We start from the raw sequence: 22,463 nt of genomic DNA on the forward strand, positions 1-22,463 counted from the left end.
AAGATTAAAGGCAAGAGGGGCAGGTAGGTGGCACAGTGAGTACAGCACCGCCCCTGGAGTCAGGAGGACCTGAGTTCAAATCCAGCCTCAGACACTTGACACATGTACTAGCTGTGTGACCTTGGGCAAGTCACTTAACCCCAATTGCCCTGCCCCCCCAAAAAAAAGATTAAAGGCAAGAATCAGAGTCTATGTCAGGTCATACAAAGTGTTCCCCATTCCTGTGTAACAAAGTAAACTTGAAAAGCCCCTACTAAGGAAAAAAGCTAACGACAGACTATTCATTCCAGCACAACAAATATCTATTAAGCTTCTATTATGTACAAGACACCTTTAGGTGCTGGGGATATAAAGCAAAAACAGAATAGCCTTTCTGTCATGGTTACCTTCTAGTTGGGGAACAAATTAGCTGCATTTGAAGATAGTTTTCTCAATGATAGGTGCATTCTGAATAGAATCTTATGTTTATTTAATTTAGTATTTATTAATGCTTAGAAATTTTTATTGTTCAGGCTATGTTCAACATGTTTTTTTCCACTAGAAATCCAACAAAATCTTAGACTCGACCTGTGGTTTTAGATTATAAATAATTTCCTCTTTTTTCCTCACAATAATAATAATAATTGATATCATTGTACAAATAATTAGTTAGAACTTGTAAACTTTAAAGTTTACAAAGCCCTTTCCTTATGATAGACATGTTACATTGGCTGTATAATTATTATTAGTATCCCCATTTGGTAATGGAATCTCATAGGGAAGAAATTACTTGACAGAAGTCAAATAACTGATAGATGTCAGAGCTAGATCTGGAAACTAAGTCTTTTGATTGCAAGTCCAGCATTTTTGCCCCTACCTCATGCTTCCTTTTTAAGACAAAGAGAAGTTGGCTGGATTAAATACCAATTTAGTTGATAATTTGAAATTTTTAAGTTTTTGAATCCTGAGTCGTGGGATCTAGGTTGCCCACTGGATAGAGTGCTGGAGCTGGAGTCAGGAAGACCTGAATTCAAATGTGACCTCAGATACTTATTAGCTGTGTGACCCTGGGCAAGTCACTTTAACTTCTGTTTGCCTCAGTTTCCCCCTCTGTAAAATGGGGTTAATAATTTGCACCTACTTCCCAAGGCTGTTGTGAAGATAATAGTAGTAAAGCTCTTGGCATACTAATTATCATAATCATTATCTAAATGCATTTAATGGAATTCTAAAAATGGAAAAGATAGAACTTTTACTTAATTTTCATTGTGCGGAGCTACATAACATCAAGCTAGAGAGGTCAGCTGGGATCCCGGGTTTCCAGTGGAGCTAGAATTGAGGTCACCTATGCTGACCTTCCAGGTCTCATTGGGACTGTGGTAGCACTTAGGGCTAGAAATACCACCCATCATGTCCACTTTTCAGACCTTACGATTGTGGTGGAGCACTCAAAGGGTCAGATCTTTTCCATGACCCTGTACGAACCACTTGCCCCATTTGGCTTTTCCAGATAGTTATTCCACTTCTCTAATTAGAAACTCTGACTTTCCCCATTTGACCATAACCTCCTATCATTTCACCTTTCTCTACACCTCATCCTTCCTAAATCTGTCCTTTGCCTCATTAAAATCCTTCCATTCCCTCGCCCCCTAATCTGACTTCATTTTTTACACCCCCCAGTATTGACTCAGTAACCATTTTCAACTCAGTGGCGCAGTGAATAGAGTTCTAGACCTGGAGTCAGGAAGACTAATTTTCCTTAGTTCAAATCTGGCTTCATAACAGCTGTGTGGCCCTGGGCAAGTCTCTTAACCCTATTTACCTCAGTTTTCTCATCTGTAAAATGAGCTAGAAAAGGAAGTGGCAAACCACTCCAATGCCTTTGCCAAGAAAACCCCAAATGGGGTCACAGAGAGTTGAACATAACTGAAAAACAACTGAACAACAAGAAGCCATTTAACTCTGTAGCGTCATCTACCCTCTAGTTTCTTGTCTTATCACTGCTCATCTCTTGCCAAACCTCAGCCTTGGATTATTCCCACCATCTACTTCCTTCCTGTTCCTACTCATGAGCTGCTGAACACAGCTGGAGGAGGTCTCACAACAATTATGTAGACTGAATATATTACAAATTCATGTTATCTGATCTAAACTGGATTCTCACTGAAGCAAGGCAGTCCTTTTATTTTTTCCTAATTGATTCCTTATCTCAGTCCCCTCAGGAGCTATTCTAAACCTTCTCTGATGCCTCTCTTTCCCCTGCTTTCTCTCAACTTTCTCTCAATCTTTGCCTCTTATTTTACTGAGAAATTTGAGTCCATTTGATATAAACTGCCTCTTCTCCCCTTTTCTTTATCTCAAAAACCTCTGACTTCATCTTCCACTCTTTCCCCCTAGCTTCTGACAAGTGTACTTTCTCCTTGTCAAGACCATGTATATTACATATCCTCCATCTCCTCCAGCAGGTCCCCCTTCTTTTGAATCTACAACCTCGCCTTATCTATCCCCTTCCTTTATGCCTTCAGACAAGCCCAAGTCTCCTCCATCCTTAAAAAACAAAACAAACAAAAAAAAAACAACCAACCACACCTTCACTGACTTACCTTATCCTTACTAAAAGCTGTCCTATATCTCTCCTCCCTTCCTTAGCCAGATGCCTTGAAAAAGCTATCTGGTCTCCTCCCAGTTAAATCACCCCAGTATTATCCTCAACAGTTCCTTCTCTTTGACCCAACATATCAAATCAGTTGCTGTTTCTGTCCCACGACAACTCTTGAATTCAACTCCTCACTCAAAGATATTACCCTAATTCAAGGCCTCATCACATCACACTTAAATTATTCCAACAGCCTCTTAGTTGGTCTCCCTACCTCAATTCTCTCATCCCAGTCCACCCTGCACGCTACTGCCAAAGTAATTTCCCTTAAGCACAGATATAACCATCTGATTCCTCTACTCTTTGTTGAATTTTTAAAGCATGTCATAACCTGGCCACAATCTGTCTTTCAGGCTTTATTGTTCATTATTCTCCTTCCTGCAAAGTGGTCTTCTCTCTGTCCTCACCCCACAATACTCCACCTCCCAAACCCATGCTTTGCCTCAGTCACACACATGCCTGGAATACATTCCCTCCTTACCTCCGCCCCATAATCAATCTTCTCTGCCTTTCAGACATGACTCAAGAACCATCTTCTACATGAAGCTTTTCCTCACTGTCCCCCCTCAGCTGAAACTGTTAGTGCCTTCCCTCCCAAATTACCTTATATTTTAATTACTTTGCATGTATTTGTATTTATTTTCTTTATATATTATTGTGTGTATTTGTGGATGATTTTGTCCTCTCCACTCTCCATCAGAATCTAAACTCCTTGCAATTAGGGACTGTTTCCTTCTTTGTTCTTGTATTCCCCTGTATTTATATCCCTAGAACACTGTATCAAACAATACTTGTTTGATAAATTTTTTTTTTGGAGGTGGGAAGGCAGGGCAATTGAGGTTAAGTGACTTGCCCAAGGTCACACAGCTAGTAACTGTGTCAAGTGTCTGAGGCTGAATTTGAACTCAGGGCCTCCTGACTTCAGGGCCAGTGCTCTACTCACTACGCCACCTAGCTGCCCCCTTGTTTGATAAATTGATCAACATTTATTGACTGTTCCCTGTGTATCCAAAAACCACTTTAGGGAGATAGAAGAAATTGTGGTAAACATAGACTTTGTTCTTAAGAAACTTAAAATAAACTAGAGTAGATAGAAAGAATACATTTGAAACCATAAGAATAGCTACAACAGAAATAAATCTAATTACAGAGCCATATGAATACTGAATTGTTGCTTGGAATTTTGGAATTGCATTGTTGGAAATGATTATACAGAAATAAGATTAGTCTTAAACTCAAGTGGTCAATTAAAAGATCTCTGCCAGTAAATAAACAAGAAACTAAGATTTCTCTGAGATTTGCATACTTCTGGACAAAATATTTTCTGCGATATGGTTTTGACAATTGCATAGGAAAATGAATACCGATATATAAGAACTAAGTAGTTATTTGACTCCAAGTCTGTTGTTTTCCCCAGATTTCCAGCACTTATCTAGAGAGCAATTGGCCTATCAGGGTGAGTTACTTTATCTATGACTTCATTTGTTTTTAAGTGCTTCTTTCAGTAGCTTTATTTCTTCATGCAAGTGACATTTAACAAAGTATGTTGGTTTCCAGAGAATTCTCTTAATTTTATTTTATTCAAACAGTTTTCAGCGATTGACAAGCTGGGACAAAATGTTGCTGTCGTTGGCAAGTTTGGTTTTGCACATTATTCTTTGCTCACCAAAAAATGGAAGCTCTTTGGAAACATTACCCAGGTCAGTCCTTTTACAAAGTAGGGAAATACCTGTGCCATCAAATATGAAATCATGCTCCCTTAGAAATAATTTTATGAAATTAAACATGAGCAATGGAAAATAATCTAAAAGAATAGTTATACTAAAGGAGCTTGAATTTTCTTTTTGTTAAAAGAAAAATTTTGCTAAGAGAAAAACTCTGTAACATTATATGCCATGTTCCCTACCGATAATCTTGTTAATGAAAACAAGAGAGAGAGAGTCATTTCCTTCCTAAGTTAAATGTATTAAATACGTTCCAAGTGAACTGATGTAAAGTAGGGGATTCTCAGTGGCTTAGAAAAGCCTGTGCTATTGCCAGCTTTTGAGGTCCATATCCATAATTTTTTTAAGTGATGATACAAGAAAGGCACGAAAAACAAGTATTTTTTTCTAGATTTGTCCTATGCAATTATACTAATTATTCAAGAGAAACCTAGCTTTCATGGCTTGTGACAGTTAATTTCAAATAGGGTAAGACTGTTCAGATAATCATTCCATAGTTGAAGGGACATAGTTTTTTACCTGCCAGATTTGAAGCTGCACCATTCACTTTGAGCTTAAGGCCCAAGTCTTCCTCATCTTTTCCTGTCTGGGGCTACACATTTCTTTCTCAGTTGCTACTAATGAAGGTATTACAAAATTACCTAATTTTGTGGTTGAAGAGTACAGCAGAAATACTGGGGTGGTTCTTTCACTTTCCTGGGAATATTTCACAAGTATATTAGCTTCTTGAGAGTCACTGTGATATAGATGATAGAGAGCTGGCTTTAAGTGTTAGGGAGAACTGGGTTCAAGTCTTGCCTCTCAAATAAACAGGTTGTGTGGCTCTGGGCAAGTTGCCTTTTACCCTTCACTGCCCAAGGCAACTTAAAAACTATAAATTGCAAAAGAATGAGCTAATTTCTGTTGCTAGAGGAAGTGTTCCAGTGGGTGCTCCTTATACTGGTGAAATTACAGGCTTCATCAGAAATAAATGTAAGGGTCATATAGCTTGGGGTATCTGTATAATTGAGTCATGAAACTAACATGTTGTTTTTTTCTCTTGTATTTTAAGGAGCAAAATATGATTGTGACAGGTGGCTTAGCCTGGTGGAATGACTTTATTGTCCTGGCATGTTATAATTTAAATGACCACCAAGAAGAGGTAAAAAGAAGTTGTAAAAGTAACAGTTTTCCATATTTTAATCATAAGCAGTCTTACCTTGTTGTTTGAAAACAACAAATCCAAAAATATTTTCCCTCTCATCATATTTTCCCAGTGTGCTTTGCCTAGATCTCTCCTTTCTCCACCCCCACCCCCCACAATCTTTCATTTTTACATCCCCATAATTTCCAAATATATTCCTTGCCTTTTCTCTTCAAAGAATCAAACTTTATAACAAAATAAAGGGGGAAAAAATCAGTTCAGCAGAATTAACCAACACATCAATCAAGACTGGAAACACATGCAGGATTTCACACTTCTAATCCTCAACTTTTGCAAAGAAGAAAGCAAAGGTGCATTCTCATATCTTCTTTGGGATTGAGCTTGGTCAATATCATTTCAGAACATACAGTTCAGTTTTTCAGTGGTTGAAAAGGCCGTGTGGCGAAATAGTTAGAGAACTGGCCTTGGAGGGAGCGAGCCCCACCTCTGTAATATAGTTAGTGACTTTGTGACCCAACTTAAACTCTCAGTGCTCTAGCAACTCTCAAAGAAAGTGCCAACCTGCATTGGTGGAAGAAGATTCCTCATCTAGGAGTTCTACACTAATGAAATCTCTAGTCCAATTCCTCTTTTTACTTATTTGATATATGATTATATGGGTCTAGTCCCTATTCCTAGTCCTTTTTGGTGGTGATTTTTCTTTCCATTTACATCGTCATGAATATAATTTTCATGGTTCTTATTATTTCATTTTGATTCCACTTCTATAAATCTTCCCATGCTTCTCTATATTCTTCACATTTTTTGTTTCACATAATAAAAAAATATAGTATTCTATTATATCCGTGTATCACAATTTGTTTAACCATTCCCCAGTTGGTGGGTATTTTACATTGTTCCAGTTTTTTGTTACTACAGTAAGTGCTAATAAGAATATTTTGGTATATTATGGGACTTTCTCTCTTTGACCTCTTTGAATTAAATACCTGGCAGTGAGATATCTTAGTCAAATGGTACAGACATTTTAGTCACTTTCTTTGCTTAATTCTGTATTGCTTTCCAGAATGGTTGGCCAAATTCACAGCTTGACCAATGGTGAATTAATATGCCTGCCTTTCCATATCCCCAGTACTGACACTATTCCTATCTTTTGTCATATTTTCAGTGTGTGAAACCCACCTTCTTCAAGAAGCCTTTCCCAGTCCCCCTTAATGCTAGTGCCTTTCCTCAGATATTACCTCCAATTTTTTTTATTTATGTATATATATTTGTGTGTGTTTATATGTATATATAATATATATATAAAATCTTGTTTTACATAATTATATCAGTTTGCATTTCTTCTTTTGAGAACAGTTGATTCATGTCCTTTTACCACCTAGCCATTGGGAATGGCTTTTTGTCATATATTTCTGTTGCATTGATAGAATTTCCTTTCCTGGGAGTTCCCTATACCCCTGAAATTGCAGCCATGTCTAGAACCTATCCCTGTATTCCTTATATGTCTTATGTGTCAGACTCTTATCAGAGATATTTGATGAAAGAATTTTTCCCCAACCAGTTACTTTTTCTTCTTTAACTAGTTGCATTGATTTTGTTCATGGTTCTTTATCACCACTGCTCCAGTCACACTCTGCATCTTATTATACTTAAATATGTGCACATTTAAGTGCAGAATTTTGTGCAAAAAAATCTTTGTATACATCAAATCAAGCACACGAATTGAACATAATAGACTATAAATATTTGTTGAATTGAATTAAAAATTTAAACAAAATATTTCATTCCTTGAGATGAGTGTTTTGAAGCAGGTTTCAGGTAGTTCTGCTTACCAAATCTAAATTCTGGGGTTTCTTTTACTGAACACTAGTAACTTTACATGTTTTAAATGATGTAAAATCTAGACTTAGGTGAGTTCTCTAAAGATTGGAAGTTGTGGATGTAAAGATTAAATGACTCACTCCACACACTTTTCAAGCACCAACTGTGGGCAAGGTATTAGGGACTAGGGCAGATACAAAGGTGAATTATATAAGTCCCTGCCCTCACAAAGCTTATAATCTAGTAGGAGAAAATAAAAATAAACAAATGTACCTATAACTGTAATGCCAGATAGATTGTGACAGATGTACAGTTGAGGTATAAACAAGTGAGAGGCAACATAATGGGCTCATTTTGAAAGTGATCCTCCTCTTATCTGAAGATAAGCCTAGTTAAACGTGACAGCCCAAAGCAAATATCTCTATAGATTGCAGCTCACATTTTCTACACCTTGCTTTTTTTGTATGTATGATAAGCATAGCCTTCTGAATATCATTAGTCTGTGTTTGTTAACCAGTCACCAATATGTCTTTTATTAACCAATTACTGATATAGCTTTTAATTGCCTATTAATAGAAAAAGATCAAAGAAAATTCACTTCTAAAATAGTCATTGTCTGTGACCAAAAGACTGAATTGCTTGCTTTTTATTTTCTTTTTTGTGGGGTCTTACAGCTAAGAGTTTACTTGCGAACATCCAACCTGGACAACGCTTTTGCTCATGTCACCAAAGTTCAGGCAGAAACATTACTGCTTAGTGTTTTCCGAGACATGGTAATATTATTTAGAGCTGACTGTTCTATATGTCTTTACAGTATTGAAAGAAAAACTGATGGGTGAGTATAGCATGAAAGAAATTGATTTAAGTTATTATTTATCATGTGCCCTCAATTTAGCTTTTATTTTCTCAAAAAGTGATTTAATTTTATCTAAGAGCATTAAAGAAAGATTTAATCAGTGGAATTAAAATTATTATCACCTCTTTTAAGCTATAGATAATAGAAATTAAAACCAACTTCTATATTAACTCGTTTAGCTAATCAACATGCTTGAGGCTCTTTGGGAGGTGAAATGATATCATGAGAAAAGGGCTAGATTTGGAGCCAAAGGACCCTAGCTTGAATCCTAGCCTTTCCTTATATGACCTTCAGCAAATCACTCAATCTCTCAGGTCCTTTATCTGTGAAATGAGGGAGTTATACTTGAGGATTCCTAAAATACAGAATTTCATTTCAGTTCAACAAGTTTGGATTAAGCACCTTCTAAGTTCCAGACATTGTTTTCATACCTAAGATTCTAAATCATCTTTATGCTTTTGCAAAAAATTTTGAAATAAATAGCCATGTGTATTGTTTAACATGGGTCCTCTAGCTTAGTATTCAAGATGATTGATAATGTTTGTTTGCAGTTTGTAGAGTGATGAAGCTTAACGTAGCACACATACTATTAGCTACCAGTTTACCTCATGCCCTGTAGCATAGTGTTATCACAGGTTCCCTCTGTTTATCTGATGAAAAGTTAATAGAGTAACTGAATGGTATTTAGAAGATACTGCTTGACCAAAAATAGTTGGTAGCTATTCATGTTTAATTAAGGTTATAGTAAAAATTAAAGTTGTATAAATAAGTGAGGCTCTACTCAGAGAAATCTATCTCCTTGCTAAGATAAAATCAGAGAGCCTACCTTCTTGTTCTTACCATTTAACTTCCTTCCTCTCAACCATCCATCACTGCTATCTTCTGATTTCCACAATTTTTCCTCTTTTTTTGCCATTATCCTCCCTAAGTATGGGAAGTGAGGGAGAAGATACAGATTATAGGTAGGGAACAGGTCCTTTTCTTCTGTAATTGGTAGATGAATAGATAATGTATATGACCCATAGGAAGGGAGGGCTGTAATCATGAAATTCTAGTAAATGATATTGCTGAAAGGGGGAAGAAAAACTTGAGACTAATGTTTTTGAAATGTGCATTTGTTTTTATAGTCTAAATACTACTGCCAGTATTCAGGTTCTCCAGGAGGTCTCCATGTCTCGCTACATCCCTCATCCTTTCCTAGTAGTATCTGTGACTCTGACATCAGTGAGAACAGAAACTGGGATTACTTTGAAAATGCCACATCAGGTACTATTCATATTTGGGCTTTTGTCAAATGGAATGGTTTGAATGAGAGTTTTTGAAGGAATTATCAAGTTGCCAGGTGGTTGAGAGGCATAGTGATTATAGAGAATTTCGGTTTTAACATCGAATTTAAATTGGGAAAGGTTGTTAACTTGAGCAGGTTAAGCACATTTTTTTCCATCCTTACATTCTAGAATATTCTGATGTTATTCATCTTCTTCATTGTAAAGCTAAAACAAACTGAAAATAATACAAAAAATACCCTATTTATGAGTATGGGTTTGTGTTCAAAATAAACTTTTTTTTTTTAATGCAATTTATTTATTTAACATATTTGGTTTTCAGCATTGATTTTCACAACAGTTTGGATTACAAATTTTCTCCCCATTTCTGCCCTCCCCCCCCACTCCAAGATGGCGTATATTCTGGTTGCCCTGTTCCCCAGTCAGCCCTCCCCTCTATCACCCCCCTCCCCTCTCATCCCCTTTTCCCTTCCTTTCTTGTAGGGCAAGATAAATTTCTACGCCCCATTGCCTGTGTATCTTATTTTTTAGTTGCATACAAAAAGTTTTTTTGTTTTTGAACATCTGATTTTAAAACTTTGAGTTCCAAATTCCCTTCCCTCTTCCCTTCCCACCCACCCTCCCTAAGAAGTTGAGCAATTCAACCTAGGCCACACATGTATTATTATGTATAACCCTTCCACAATATTCATGTTGTGAAAGGCTAACTACATTTTGCTCCTTCCCAACCCATCCCGCTTTATTGAATTTTCTTCCTTAACCCTGTCCCCTTTCCAAAGTGTTTGTTTTGATTACCTCCACCCCCATCTGCCCTCCACTCCATCATCCCCCTGCCTTTTATTTTTTTTTATCTTCCTCCCTCTTCTTTCCTGTGGGGTAAGATACCCAACTGAGTATGTATGGTATTCCCCCTCAGGCCAAATCTGATGAGAGCAAGGTTCACTCATTCCCCCCTCACCTGCCCACTCCCCTCCTCTCCTAGAACTGCTTCCTCTTGCCACCTTTATGCGAGATAATCCACCCCATTCTATCTCTCCCTATCTCCCTCTCTCAGTAAGTTACTCTCTCATCCCTTAATTTCATTTTATTTCTTTTAGCTATCTTCCCTTCATCCTCAACTCACCCTGTGTCTGCTCTCTCTCTTTTACATATATATATATATATATATATACACATACATACACATACATACATATACACATAGATACATGCATACATACACATTCACTTATATATATACATAAACATATATATATGCATATATATATGCATATTCCCTTCAACTACCCTAATACTGAGGTCTCATGAATCATACTCATCATCTTTCCATGTAGGAATGTAAACAAAACAGTTCAACTTTAGTAAGTCCCTTGCAATTTCCGTTTCTTGATTACCTTTTCATGCTTCTCTTGATTCTTGTGTTTGAAAGTCAAATTTTCTATTCAGTTCTGGTCTTTTCACTGAGAAAGCTTGAAAGTCCTCCATTTTATTGAAAGACCATATTTTGCCTTGGAACATGATACTTAGTTTTGCTGGGTAGGTGATTCTAGGTTTTAATCCTAGCTCCATTGACCTCCGGAATATCGCATTCCAAGCCCTTCGATCTCTTAATGTAGAAGCTGCCAGATCTTGGGTTATTCTGATTGGGTTTCCACAATATTCAAATTGTTTCTTTCTGGCTGCTTGCAGTATTTTCTCCTTGATCTGGGAGCTCTGGAATTTGGCAACAATATTCCTAGGAGATTTCTTTTTGGGATCTATTTGCGGAGGCGATCGATGGATTCTTTCAATTTCTATTTTGCCCTGTGGCTCTAGAATATCAGGGCAGTTCTCCTTGATAATTTCCTGAAAGATGGTATCTAGGCTCTTTTTTTGATCATGGCTTTCAGGTAGTCCAATAATTTTTAAATTATCTCTCCTGGATCTATTTTCCAGGTCAGTGGTTTTTCCAAGGAGATATTTCACATTGTCTTCCATTTTTCCATTCCTCTGGTTCTGTTTTATAATATCCTGATTTCTCATAAAGTCACTAGCTTCCACTTGCTCCAATCTAATTTTTAAAGTAGTATTTTCTTCAGTGGTCTTTTGGACCTCCTTTTCCATTTGGCTAATTCTGCCTTTCAAGGAATTCTTCTCCTCATTGGCTTTTTGGAGCTCTTTTGCCATTTGAGTTAGTCTATTTTGTAAGGTGTTGTTTTCTACAGTGTATTTTTCAGTATTTTTTTGGGTCTCCTTTAGCAAGTCATTGACTTGTTTTTCATGGTTTTCTCGCATCCTTCTTATTTCTCTTCCCAATTTTTCCTCTACTTCTCTAACTTGCTTTTCCAAATCCTTTTTGAGTTCTTCTATGGTCTGGGGCCAGTTCATGTTTTTCTTGGAGGCTTTGGTTGTAGGCTCTATGACTTTGCTGTCTTCTTTAGGCTGTATGTTTTGGTCTTCTTTGTCACCAAAGAAAGAATCCAAAGTCTGAGACTGAATCTGGGCGCGTTTTCGCGTCCTGGCCATATTCCCAACCAACTAACTTGACCCTTGAGTTTTTCAGTGGGGTATGACTGCTTGTAGATTACAGAGTTCTATGTTCTACGTTTGGGGGGGAGGTGCCAGCTCTGTCAGAGCCGCACTCCTCCTTCCCCAAGGACCCCCAGTCCAGACTGGGCTCAGATCTTCGGCAGGCTGTGCACCCCTGCTGTGATCCGCCACTTAATTCCCCCCACCAGGTGGGCCTGGAGCCGGAAGTAACAACAGCTGTAGCTGCCCCACCTCCGCTGCCCCCGGGGCTGGAAGCCGAACCGTGAACTCCTTCCATTCCCGCAGCTTTTCCCACTAACCTTCTCCGCAGTCTTTGGTGTTTGTGGGTCGAGGGGTCTGGTAACTGCTCACGTATTCAGGGCGCTAGGGCCCCCTCCGCCCGGCTTCTGGACTGGATCGTCCACGCCGCTCAGGCTGGACTCTGCTCCACTCCGTTCCCAGCTCCCAGCTCCCAGCTCCCAGCTCCGTGTGGAATAGAGCTCACCCAGAGACTATCCAGGCTGTCCTGGGCTGGAGCCCTGCTTCCCTCTGCTGTTCTGTGGGTTCTGCCGTTCTAGAATTGGTTCAGAGCCATTTTTATAGGTTTTTGGAGGGACTCGGGTACGGAGCTCACTCTAGTCGGTGCTTACCAGCCGCCATCTTGGCTCCGCCCCAAAATAAACTTTTAAAAGCATTTCTTTTGAGTTAAAGGCAGGGGAAGAAAATCTGAAGAATTTAAAATTGTCACTCCTTTGCCCCATAGTCTTAAGTCTAGCCAGAAAATCTAGATGCTACATTTTAGACTTGTGATTAAAGACATCCTGGTAATACTACTTTATATTTGTATAGTACTTTTTGTCTTTTCAAAATGCTTTCATGTACATCATCTGAGTTGACCTTTAAACCAGCCAGGTGAGGTATGTTGTTCAGTATTACTATCTCTGCTTATCACATGAGGAAACTGAAGCATAGGTTACTTAACCCAAGATCACAAGGGTATTAGTGATAGAGCGAGTCTACAAGTACACCATAGTACCTCTCCAAACAAATTGGATTCTAGAGGAACAAGAGAGAGAAAGGTATTGCTTTTTCTTTTATTATTGTTATTATTGCTTTGTTTTTATAATGTGTTTACTGACTTTTTTAATTGGTACAAATTTCCTGAATACCACTCCTTAGCTTAGCATATGAGACCCTCAAAAATCTGTTTCCAGCCTACTCTTCTACACATACCTCACACTGCTTTCACTAGCCCTAATTTCCCTTTCAGATAGATCATTCCCTAAATATGTTCTATACTTGCCTCCCTTTGTACTTTTGTAATGCTTTTCCCCCATAACTTTGGCGCTTGAAATTTTAACCATCTTGTAAGGCCTAGCTAAAATATCAAATTGTCCACGTTGCTTTCTGTTCCTCCCACTCCTGTCTCCCACAGTGAGACGTGGTCCCCTCCCATTTGTGAACTCTCATAGCACTTCGTGGTTCTCCCTATGTATTTATACTTCATTATATTGTATTGTATTTGAGTAGTCGTAGCTTTATACAGCCTATGCCTTCCTGATGTGTGATGAAAAATCTCGGACAATTTAGAATACATCTGCCAGAAGAAGCAGTAATAAGATAGTGTTTAGGAATTTGACAGCAGTGATTTTATGTAACTGTCATGTAACCCACATCTCTAAATTCATGTGCAAAAAGCTGGGAAATATTTTGGACTGAAAGTAACTAGACTGGAATTTTTAAACAAGTGTTTTTAAAGTTCCTCCAAGAGGATGGATTAGAATGGGGAGAAGCCTGAGGCAGAGAGACCATTTGGAAGACTGTTGTAGCACAGGCAAGAGGTGAGGAAGGTTTAACCTAGGGTGGTGGTCATGTGAGTGAAAAGAGGAGATTGATAGATACTAGAGATGTTGTAGAGATGGAATTGGTAAGACTTACCAGATGATCAGAGATGTGCCTTAAGAGAAAATGAAATGTTGAGGATGATTCCTGAGGTGACTGGAAGAATAAAAATGTCCTCAAAAGAAAAAATATAATAGGAAAGGGAGGAGATGGCTTTGGGGGGTGGATGGGAGAAAATTAATTCCTTAGATTGTAAGTTTGAAATGCTGTTAGAATATCCAGTTGAAATTTTCCCCAAAAAAGCAATTGATGATGCAGGACTAGAGCTCAAGAGAGAGACTAGGGCTGGTTACATAAATCTGGGAGTCATTTATCAAAAGAGGATAATTCAACCCTTGGGAACTTTTCTGTTTATAACCTTGACACTCAGCTTAGTATTCTGCACATCATAAATATTCAAATGCTTTTTCATTCATTTCTTCAACTGATTGAGCTCACAGAGAAAGAGTGGAGAAAGAGAAGACAAGAGGACCCAGGACAGAGCCTCTATGGATTTATGGCCTGGATAATGATAGAGCAAAGCAGACTGAAAAGGAGCAGTCAGACAATAGGGAAGAAAATCGAGAGAGAGCAGTGTCACAAAACCTGGTGAGGAGAAGGTGGTCAGTTCTGTCAGATGGCGCAGAGAAGTCAAGAAGTATGAGGATTAAGTAAAAGCCATCAGATTTCACAAGTAAGAGGTCATCTGGTAACTTGAAAGCAGCAATGAGGTCAGAAGTCAGCTTGCAAGGGTTGAAAAGCAGAAAAAACAAATGCAGTCAACTTTTTCTAGGAGTTTGGCTGTGAAAGGGAGCAAAGATACAGTTTGGGGGAATGGTAGAGTCAAATGAATATTTTTTCAAGATGAGAAAGGCTTTTTAAAAATAAATTCTTAGCTTAATTTTTTAACGCTATCAAGCATTGTTTTTTCTCTCCTGCTTGAAATATAAAATATGCATAGTCAAGTAAAATACATTTCCTTATTGACCATGTCCAAAACTTTATGTCTCATTCTGCATCTCAATTTTATCATTTCTCCCTGGTATTCATCATCAGTCCTTGTGTTTTGGTCATTACATTAATTAGAGTTCTTGAGTCTTTCAAAGGTGTTTTTCTTTGCAGTGTTGCTGTCAGTTGTTCTGGTTCTGCTTACTTCATTCTATGTAGGAAAGGCTTATGGCCTCAGGGATGTGGCCAGTAGATAGGGAAAGAATGAAGATTAGTAAGAGGAAGAGGATGATTGAGTGGGAAAGTTGCTGAAGGAGATGAGAGGGATGAGATCCAGGGGCATAGGTAGGAGGGCTGGCCCAAGTGAGAAGGGCCACCTCTTCATCAGAGACTGGAACAAAGGAGGAGAGAATGGGGAATTTAAGGAGGTTTAAGATGCACAAGAGGGACGTCATGACAAATGGCTTCCGTTTTTGATTAAGGTCTTCTATCAAGGAGAACTGAGGAGGAGTTAGTGTGAGAGGTTTGAGAAAAGAATAGGTTTGGAATTGTTTCATGTAAGTCAGCCAGTAAACATATATTAAATGCCTTCTAGGTACCAGGCACTATGCTAAGCTCTGGGAATACAAAGAAAGTAAAAAAAAACAAAAAAAAACAAACAGTCCTAGCTTAAAAGGAGCTAGCAAGCAGACCAGTGAGGGAGACAGCATGCAAATAACTATGTTACAAACAAGTTATATATGGGATAAATTGGAAATAATCAACAGAGGGAAGTCCCTAGAATTAAAGAAGCTTCTAGAAGATAGGATTTTAGCTAGGGCTTGAAGGAAACCAGGGAATACAGGAGGAGAAAGAATCCCATTGAAAAATGACCTGGAGTCAGAATCTGGAGTTTCTTGATCAAAAATAGCCAGGAGACCAATATCACTCAATTGAAGAGTACTTGGGAATGGGAGTTGTAAGGTATAAGAAGACTAGAGAGGATGGGGGAGGGGGCATGTTACTAAAAGCTTTGAACACCAAAGAAGATTTTTTAATACTTAGTCCTGAGAATGATAGGTAGCCAGGAGAATATATTGTTTTGTTTTGTTTGGGGGGAGGGGGAGGGGGAGAGGGGGCGTGACACAGTGACTGTTAAGTGGAGGATGGACTGAAGTGAGGAGAGGCTTGAGGCAGAGACCAACCAGCAGGGTCTTGCAGTAGTCCAGTAGGTGATGAAGGTCTGCACCAGGGTGGTAGCAGTGTCAGTGGAGAGAAGGGGAAATGTAAGAGAAATGTGAAGGTAGAATTGGCCTGCCTTGGCAACAAATTGGATATAAGGGATAGGGGGGAGGAGATTGGAGGTGGGGGCTGTGAGAGAGAGTGAGAAGTCATGGATGACACCTGAGTGACGGGGGGGTGGGGGGGGGGGTGGGGGGGGGTGGGGGGGTGGGGGTGGGGGTGGTACTCTCAAAAGAAATAGGGGAATTAGGAAGAGGAGAGGATTTGGCGGGGAAAGACAATGAGGTCAGTGTTGGACAAGTTGAGTTTAAGATATCTAACAGATATCCTATTTGTGATGTCTGATAGGTATTTGGAAATACAAGTTTGAAGGTTCAGAAAGAGGTCAGGACTGAATAAGTAGATTTGAGAATCATTAGAGTAGAGTTGATAAGTGAAACCATGGCTGCTGATGATATCACCAAGTGAAGAGGGAGAAGAGTAAAGGGCCTAGGACAGAATCCTGTGGACCACCCACAGTTAGTGTGGGCATGACTTGTATGAAGATCTGGCAAGGGAGACTAAGAGAAGTGGTCAGATAGGTAGGACCGGGAGAACCAGGAGAGAAGAGAGTATAGAGGAGAAAAGGGTGATTGACAGAGCCAAAGCTGTAAAGAGGTCAAGAAGAATGAGGATTGAGGAAAGACCATTAAATTTGGTAATTAAGAGAGTGTAGCTTTGGAGAGAACCGTTTTGGTTGAATGAAAGAATATCATTAGGTTGAATGATAGAATAGATAGCAGGGAAGAACAGCTCAGATTAGATGACATAAATTTATAATGGACCCAGTCAGCATACTTGTGCAAATTTCTCCAGTGCTATTTGACAGTACATGAATAAGAGTAGAAAAGTTGGGTCATTGCACTAACCCAGGGTTAGAATTTCACAGGGCATGTATTGTGATAAGACAAGGGTTCAAGGCTTGTAAGGATAGAGGACAGGATATAGTTGCATTGGTTAACCTGAAGTTCAGGTTAGAGAAGAGAGGAAATTGAAACCAGGGCAAGAGTAGTGGCCTGGAGAGCATAGTAAGGATAAAGGATTAGGAGTGGGTCCCAGAAAAAGGTGGAAGGATATGAAATTATGATCAGTAAAGGAATTTCAGAATTCTCAATTATGAATCTAGAATACTTAATGTGTGACACTAAGGTATGACCATCTCTGTGTGAGTGAATTCGGGCTCTTGTTAAATCTCACATCCCTTGATTATCTTACCTCAGTTTTTATCTACATATTAGAATAAGGGAATAACCAGTTAAAAGAGACTGCATTGTTTTACAAATTATCCAAAGTAATACCCTTACCCTAGTCTCTTTATCTGCGATGTTGCACTGGTGGTTAGGAATCTGATGATTGTTATCTAGGCTATTCATAGAGTTTATGGTAAATCAGCTCAACAGAAATTTATATCTAGATTTTTTTTTTAGTCTGTTAACATTAACCAGAGTTAGAACAGCTTTATTCTCATTTGTGTTGGTCTCATGCTGGTAGTAAGTACGTTATTTTCTGTAGAAGTGTGTTTAAATCTCTTAAGCGTCTCAGTGGGTAGAGCGCTAGGCCTTGAGTCAGGAAGACATAAGTTCTTTATCCAGTACGACCCTGGGCAGGTCATTTAACTACTGTTTCCATTTTCCTCAACTTTAAATAGAGGTAATAACAGCATCTGCCACCCGGGTTGTTGTGAAGATCAAATGGTATATTTGTAAAGGCTCCAGGCATTATATAAATGCTTGTTCCTTTGCCTTCCCTGAAGCTTAAACATTTTTTTCACTTCCAGGAATGCTATCACTGCTTAACCCTGTGGTTGCTAAAGGAAAAAACATGCCTTTTTGGTGTTACTAAAATGTAATCATGTCCTAGGGTGTCTCCTTTAACATAGTTTTACCATATCTTGATGCTGGCAGTAGAAGGAGTTCAACCTACTAAGCACAGTAAAAAAAGTGAAGGGCTTCTAGACTGAGTAGGTAATTCTTTTAAAATGGACTTTTATGTTGTTTTTTCTTCTATTGGGGTAATAGAACCCTTTAAACATATTCTTTTCCTTTCTTCAGAGATAAATGTTGAAAATTGTTATGCTGTTATCCTATAGGTAAATTGGCCTTATTGTGGAACGCTTCAAGAGCTTCTTAGCCAAGAACCACAGTAGGAAAAGTACTCGGTTTTAGGGTAAATTTAATCAGGAAACGAGTTGTTTCAAATAAGTTAATTTTTCATATCACTGAAACTTATTTTTAAGCACTAAAACTTTGTAAAGTGCAGTGTACACTTCCCTACCTTAACATACACATTGCTTAGATGAAATAGAGAAAACTTTATTAACAGATTTTTAGACGCATGAAGCAGGGTGAAAAAGCTATTGTGATAGGTAGCTGATAGGCTGGTCCAAGACTAACAACAATATGATAGGAATAAATGTAAAAGTATAAGATGAGGCTCACATAAATCCTGTCATAATTGTTTAAAAAAAAAAGTTATAGTGAATCAAAATCTGACCTCAGACACTTCTTAGCTGTGTGACCCTAGACAAATCATTTCCCCTTTTTGCCTCCATTTCATCTGTGAAATGGGATACATATCACACCCACCTCCCAGGGTTGTTGGGAGAATCAAATGAGAGAATATTTATAAAGCACTTAGCATAGTGCCTGGCAACATAGTTGGTGTTTAATAAATGCCTGTTCCATTTCCCTTCCTTTTCCTTTCTTGTTACAAAGGTCTTCTTTCTCTTCCATATAACACTTTACATATATTTGATAACATGTATCAGATTCTTCCATAGTATTTTCATGTTCAGATTAAGCATCTCCATATCTCCATACAGCTAGAACCATCTTATATTTGTCCCTCCTAAACATGATATCCAGAACTGAACACAGTATTTCAGATGGGGTTTGGCCAACTTCCAATATAGTTCAGACTTCTTGAACTTGGTACTATATTTTTTATTAATGTAGACCATATTTGCATGGACTTTTTAAACAGCCTCTCCTCAAGCTTATAGGATCCAGTAGTGTGATATAGCTGCTAAAAAAAAAATTGACACTATCATGTTAATAGAATTAATAGTGTCAGAATCACACTAATTTTCACTCTGCTATGTGCTGGTCAGATATCTGGGGTGTTGCATTCAGCTCCAATAGGCAGATGTCAAGAGGGGCACTGATAACTAGGATAGTGAAGGAGTAGTTTGGAATCATCTCTTAAAAGAAATGGTTAAAAGTATTTCAAATGTTTAACCTAGAGAAGAGAAACTTGACAGCTATCTTCAGATATGTTGCAGGAAATTATAGAACAAATCAGCCTCAATGTATGAAAATTACAAGGAGATAGATTGCAATCTAAGATAATAAGTAAAGTATATAGGTGGTTTTAAAACAGTATTAAATGTGTAGAGCAGTGTATTGCCAACACAATATTCACAGCACTGATGGTGACTATGAACATGCTGGCGTAGTTCTGAATTGCAAAATATAACAGACTCTCTATATGGAAGACAGAATCAAAACATTTATTCAAACACCAGAAAGCCAAATCCCAACACCAGAAAACAAAGCCCATCAAAGCAACAAAGAAGTTTATACACATTACCACTGCAGGGGGCACTGCTGTCCCAAAGCCTTCCCCCCTGCTCAGGCCTTCCCACAAACAAGACACAGCTAGCTGCTGTAGCTCTAACTGCTCTGATCAACTTCCTTTCGGCTTTGCTCCACCCTTCGTATTTTCATCCTTTCTTGTTCCAGTCATTCAGCAAGCTTCTCCGACCACAGGCTTCATGTAACTTAGGCTTCCATGTGACTTAAGCAGGTCACATGGGCCTATAAATGGATGGGAAGATCTTGAAATTTACATTACCATTACATTAGCAGCTAAAAGCAAGGACTGTCATAGATACGATGTAATTTTTTTATTAATGATTCATGATCATTGTCATCATTTTGTGATTTTATTTATTCATTTATTCTGTTAATTTTGTGATTATCATTGTCATATTACCTTGTTCTATATTACTACCACAGTGATGCTTTCAGGAGCTTTTGCAATGTATGCTGTTGTTTGCCCCTGCCTTAAGGCCCTTTGATTTTACAGCTCCTGTACTTCATTTGTTTGAATTCTGTAGGTTTTCTCTTCTCCCTTAGTGGAAGTGTATCAGCTGTCACTTATTTTTATTAGTGTGCCTGCTTCTGATGTCTTTCTCTCCTTTATTTGATTCTTTTAATCTATTATGAATAGTCAGATGAGCAGACTTGTTAGAATTGTGTTATTAGAAATTATGGATAGCCCATCAAACACTGTCACCTCCTGGTTCATCAACTTATTCAACTCCCATGACCCACGATTTTATTTCATATCAGCCACGCACAGGGATGGTCATATCTTAGATCCCACTAAAATAATAATACTTTCATTATGCACTAGCACCATATCATAACAGAACAGGATTCATGTTGTTTTTAGGCAGTAGTACCCTCAGCTACAAGTCTTCACAATGGTATACTGCTAACCAAAGCAGAGCAGTCATAAAAAATAACTTAACCAGTAGACCTAGATTAGCCAGAATAAGAGATGAAAGTGAGGAAGCTACTACAACCAGAAGAGGAAAATACTGGGAGAAGCTAAAGTCATTGAGACTTTTCACTTACTGCAAACTTTAGACATTATATCTAATAACAAAATCGAGGAAAAACAGTGCTGATATCCCAAATGATTTTGAGAAGTAGATGAGCATACTTAGACTGCATTCTGAAAAGCCTTTTTGAGTTTGACAGAAATGAATCCAACTAACAGACCAATTATACCAAGAGAAAATAGTTCAAAAGCTGGTAACTATTGTAACCATCATGAATGAAACTTGTTCTCCCCCAGTACTTAAGAGAAAATATAAAAACATTTCTGGGCCAGGACACATAATATAAGAAATGGTTACTGCTGGAAGCTATAGGAGGAAAAGTGAAGCTATCAAGGAATTTTCCCAAGGACTGGAGTCCAAGACAACTATGGAAGAAACTGAATGAGAGAGCTCTCTACAGAAAGAAAAAAAATTTTTTAAAAGTCTGCAGAAAGACATTAGAACATTACCTCGCTATCTAGCTGACATGTGCAGTAGATGGCTTGCAAGCCTAATTAAAGACAACAAAAAAGAAATAAGTAGGAAGGAATACAGAAAAAAAAAACCACATCAGAAATTCTAAACAATCACTCCCCCTTAATCAGCAATTGAAAGTAAAAATCAAAAAGTGAAGCGATGCAAGGCATGAAAGTAGCACAAAGAGCAAAGTAGAAATTCAACATCAACTAGAAACTTTACAACCATAGATAAATAGTTAAAGAACTTACAGAAGGGGTGGAGCCAAGATGGCAGGCTGGAAAGCAGGGACTTGCCTGAGCTCCCCCCAGGTCCCTCCAAAAACCTATAAAAAATGGCTCTAGAGCTGCAGAACCTGCGAAATAACACAGGGAAGCAGGGCTTCAGCCCAGGACAGCCTAGATGGTCGCTGGGTAAGGTCTATCGAGCAGAGGGGAGCAGAGCCCAGCATGGGCCTGCACCAGGACCAACCAGACCAGGAGGCAGGCGGAACAGGCCCTAGTGCCCTGAATCAGTGAGCTGTGGCAGTTACCAGACTTCTCAACCCACAAACTCCAAAGACAACAGAGAAGGTTAGCAGGAAAAGCTGTGGGTACAAAGTGAAAGGAGTTTGGAGTTCAGCCACCACCCCAGGGGCAGTGGAGGTGGTGCAGCTCTGAGGATAGAACTACAGCTGTAGTTGCTTCTGGCCCCAGGCCCACCTGGTGGGAGGAATTAAGTGGTGGATCAGAGCAGGAGTGCAGAGCCTGCTTAGAGCTGAGTCGCGATCCATGTTGGCAGTTCTTGGGGGAGGAAGACTGCTGGTGTGGCAGAGCTTGCTATGTAGAAATAGCTCTGAAAACAACAGCACATCCTCTCAAGCTTGGAACAAAGTACTCTCTAATCTTCAAGCAGTCATACACTGCCGAAAAACTCGAGGTTCGAGTAGTTGGCTGGAAACATGGCCAGGCAGCAAAAACAGACTCAGATTCAGACTCAGACTTTGGAATCTTTCTTTGGTGACAAAGAAGATCAAAACATATAGCCAGAAGAAGTCAACAAAGTCAAAGAGCATACATCAAAAGCCTCTAAGAAAAACATGAACTGGGCTCAGGCCATGGAAGAGCTCAAAAAGGATTTGGAAAAGCAAGTTAGAGAAGTAAAGGAAAAATTGGGAAGGGAAATGAGAAGGATGCGAGAAAACCATGAAAAACAAGTCAATGACTTGCTAAAGGAGACCCCCCAAAATACTGAAGAAAATAACACCTTAAAAAATAGATTAACTCAAATGGCAAAAGAGCTCCAAAAAGCCAATGAGGAGAAGCATGCCTTGAAAGG

At 38.7% G+C, this 22,463-nt stretch overlaps 1 protein-coding gene across 4 annotated transcripts in view; it reads left to right on the top strand.

Moving 5' to 3' along the window:
• RIC1 (RIC1 homolog, RAB6A GEF complex partner 1) overlaps nucleotides 1–22,463 on the top strand; it is a 155,042-nt gene that overhangs the window by 114,100 nt on the left and 18,479 nt on the right. For all 4 annotated transcript variants that reach the window (XM_036737720.1, XM_036737722.1, XM_036737721.1 and 1 more), the window contains 5 exons: nucleotides 4,053–4,091; nucleotides 4,225–4,335; nucleotides 5,411–5,500; nucleotides 7,999–8,159; nucleotides 9,308–9,446. In XM_036737720.1, coding sequence (XP_036593615.1) covers nucleotides 4,053–4,091; nucleotides 4,225–4,335; nucleotides 5,411–5,500; nucleotides 7,999–8,159; nucleotides 9,308–9,446 — 540 coding nt within the window. The remainder of the gene's footprint in view (nucleotides 1–4,052; nucleotides 4,092–4,224; nucleotides 4,336–5,410; nucleotides 5,501–7,998; nucleotides 8,160–9,307; nucleotides 9,447–22,463) is intronic.

Source organism: Trichosurus vulpecula, chromosome 9 (genome assembly GCF_011100635.1).
Source record: "Trichosurus vulpecula isolate mTriVul1 chromosome 9, mTriVul1.pri, whole genome shotgun sequence".
Classification (NCBI taxonomy): domain Eukaryota; kingdom Metazoa; phylum Chordata; class Mammalia; order Diprotodontia; family Phalangeridae; genus Trichosurus; species Trichosurus vulpecula.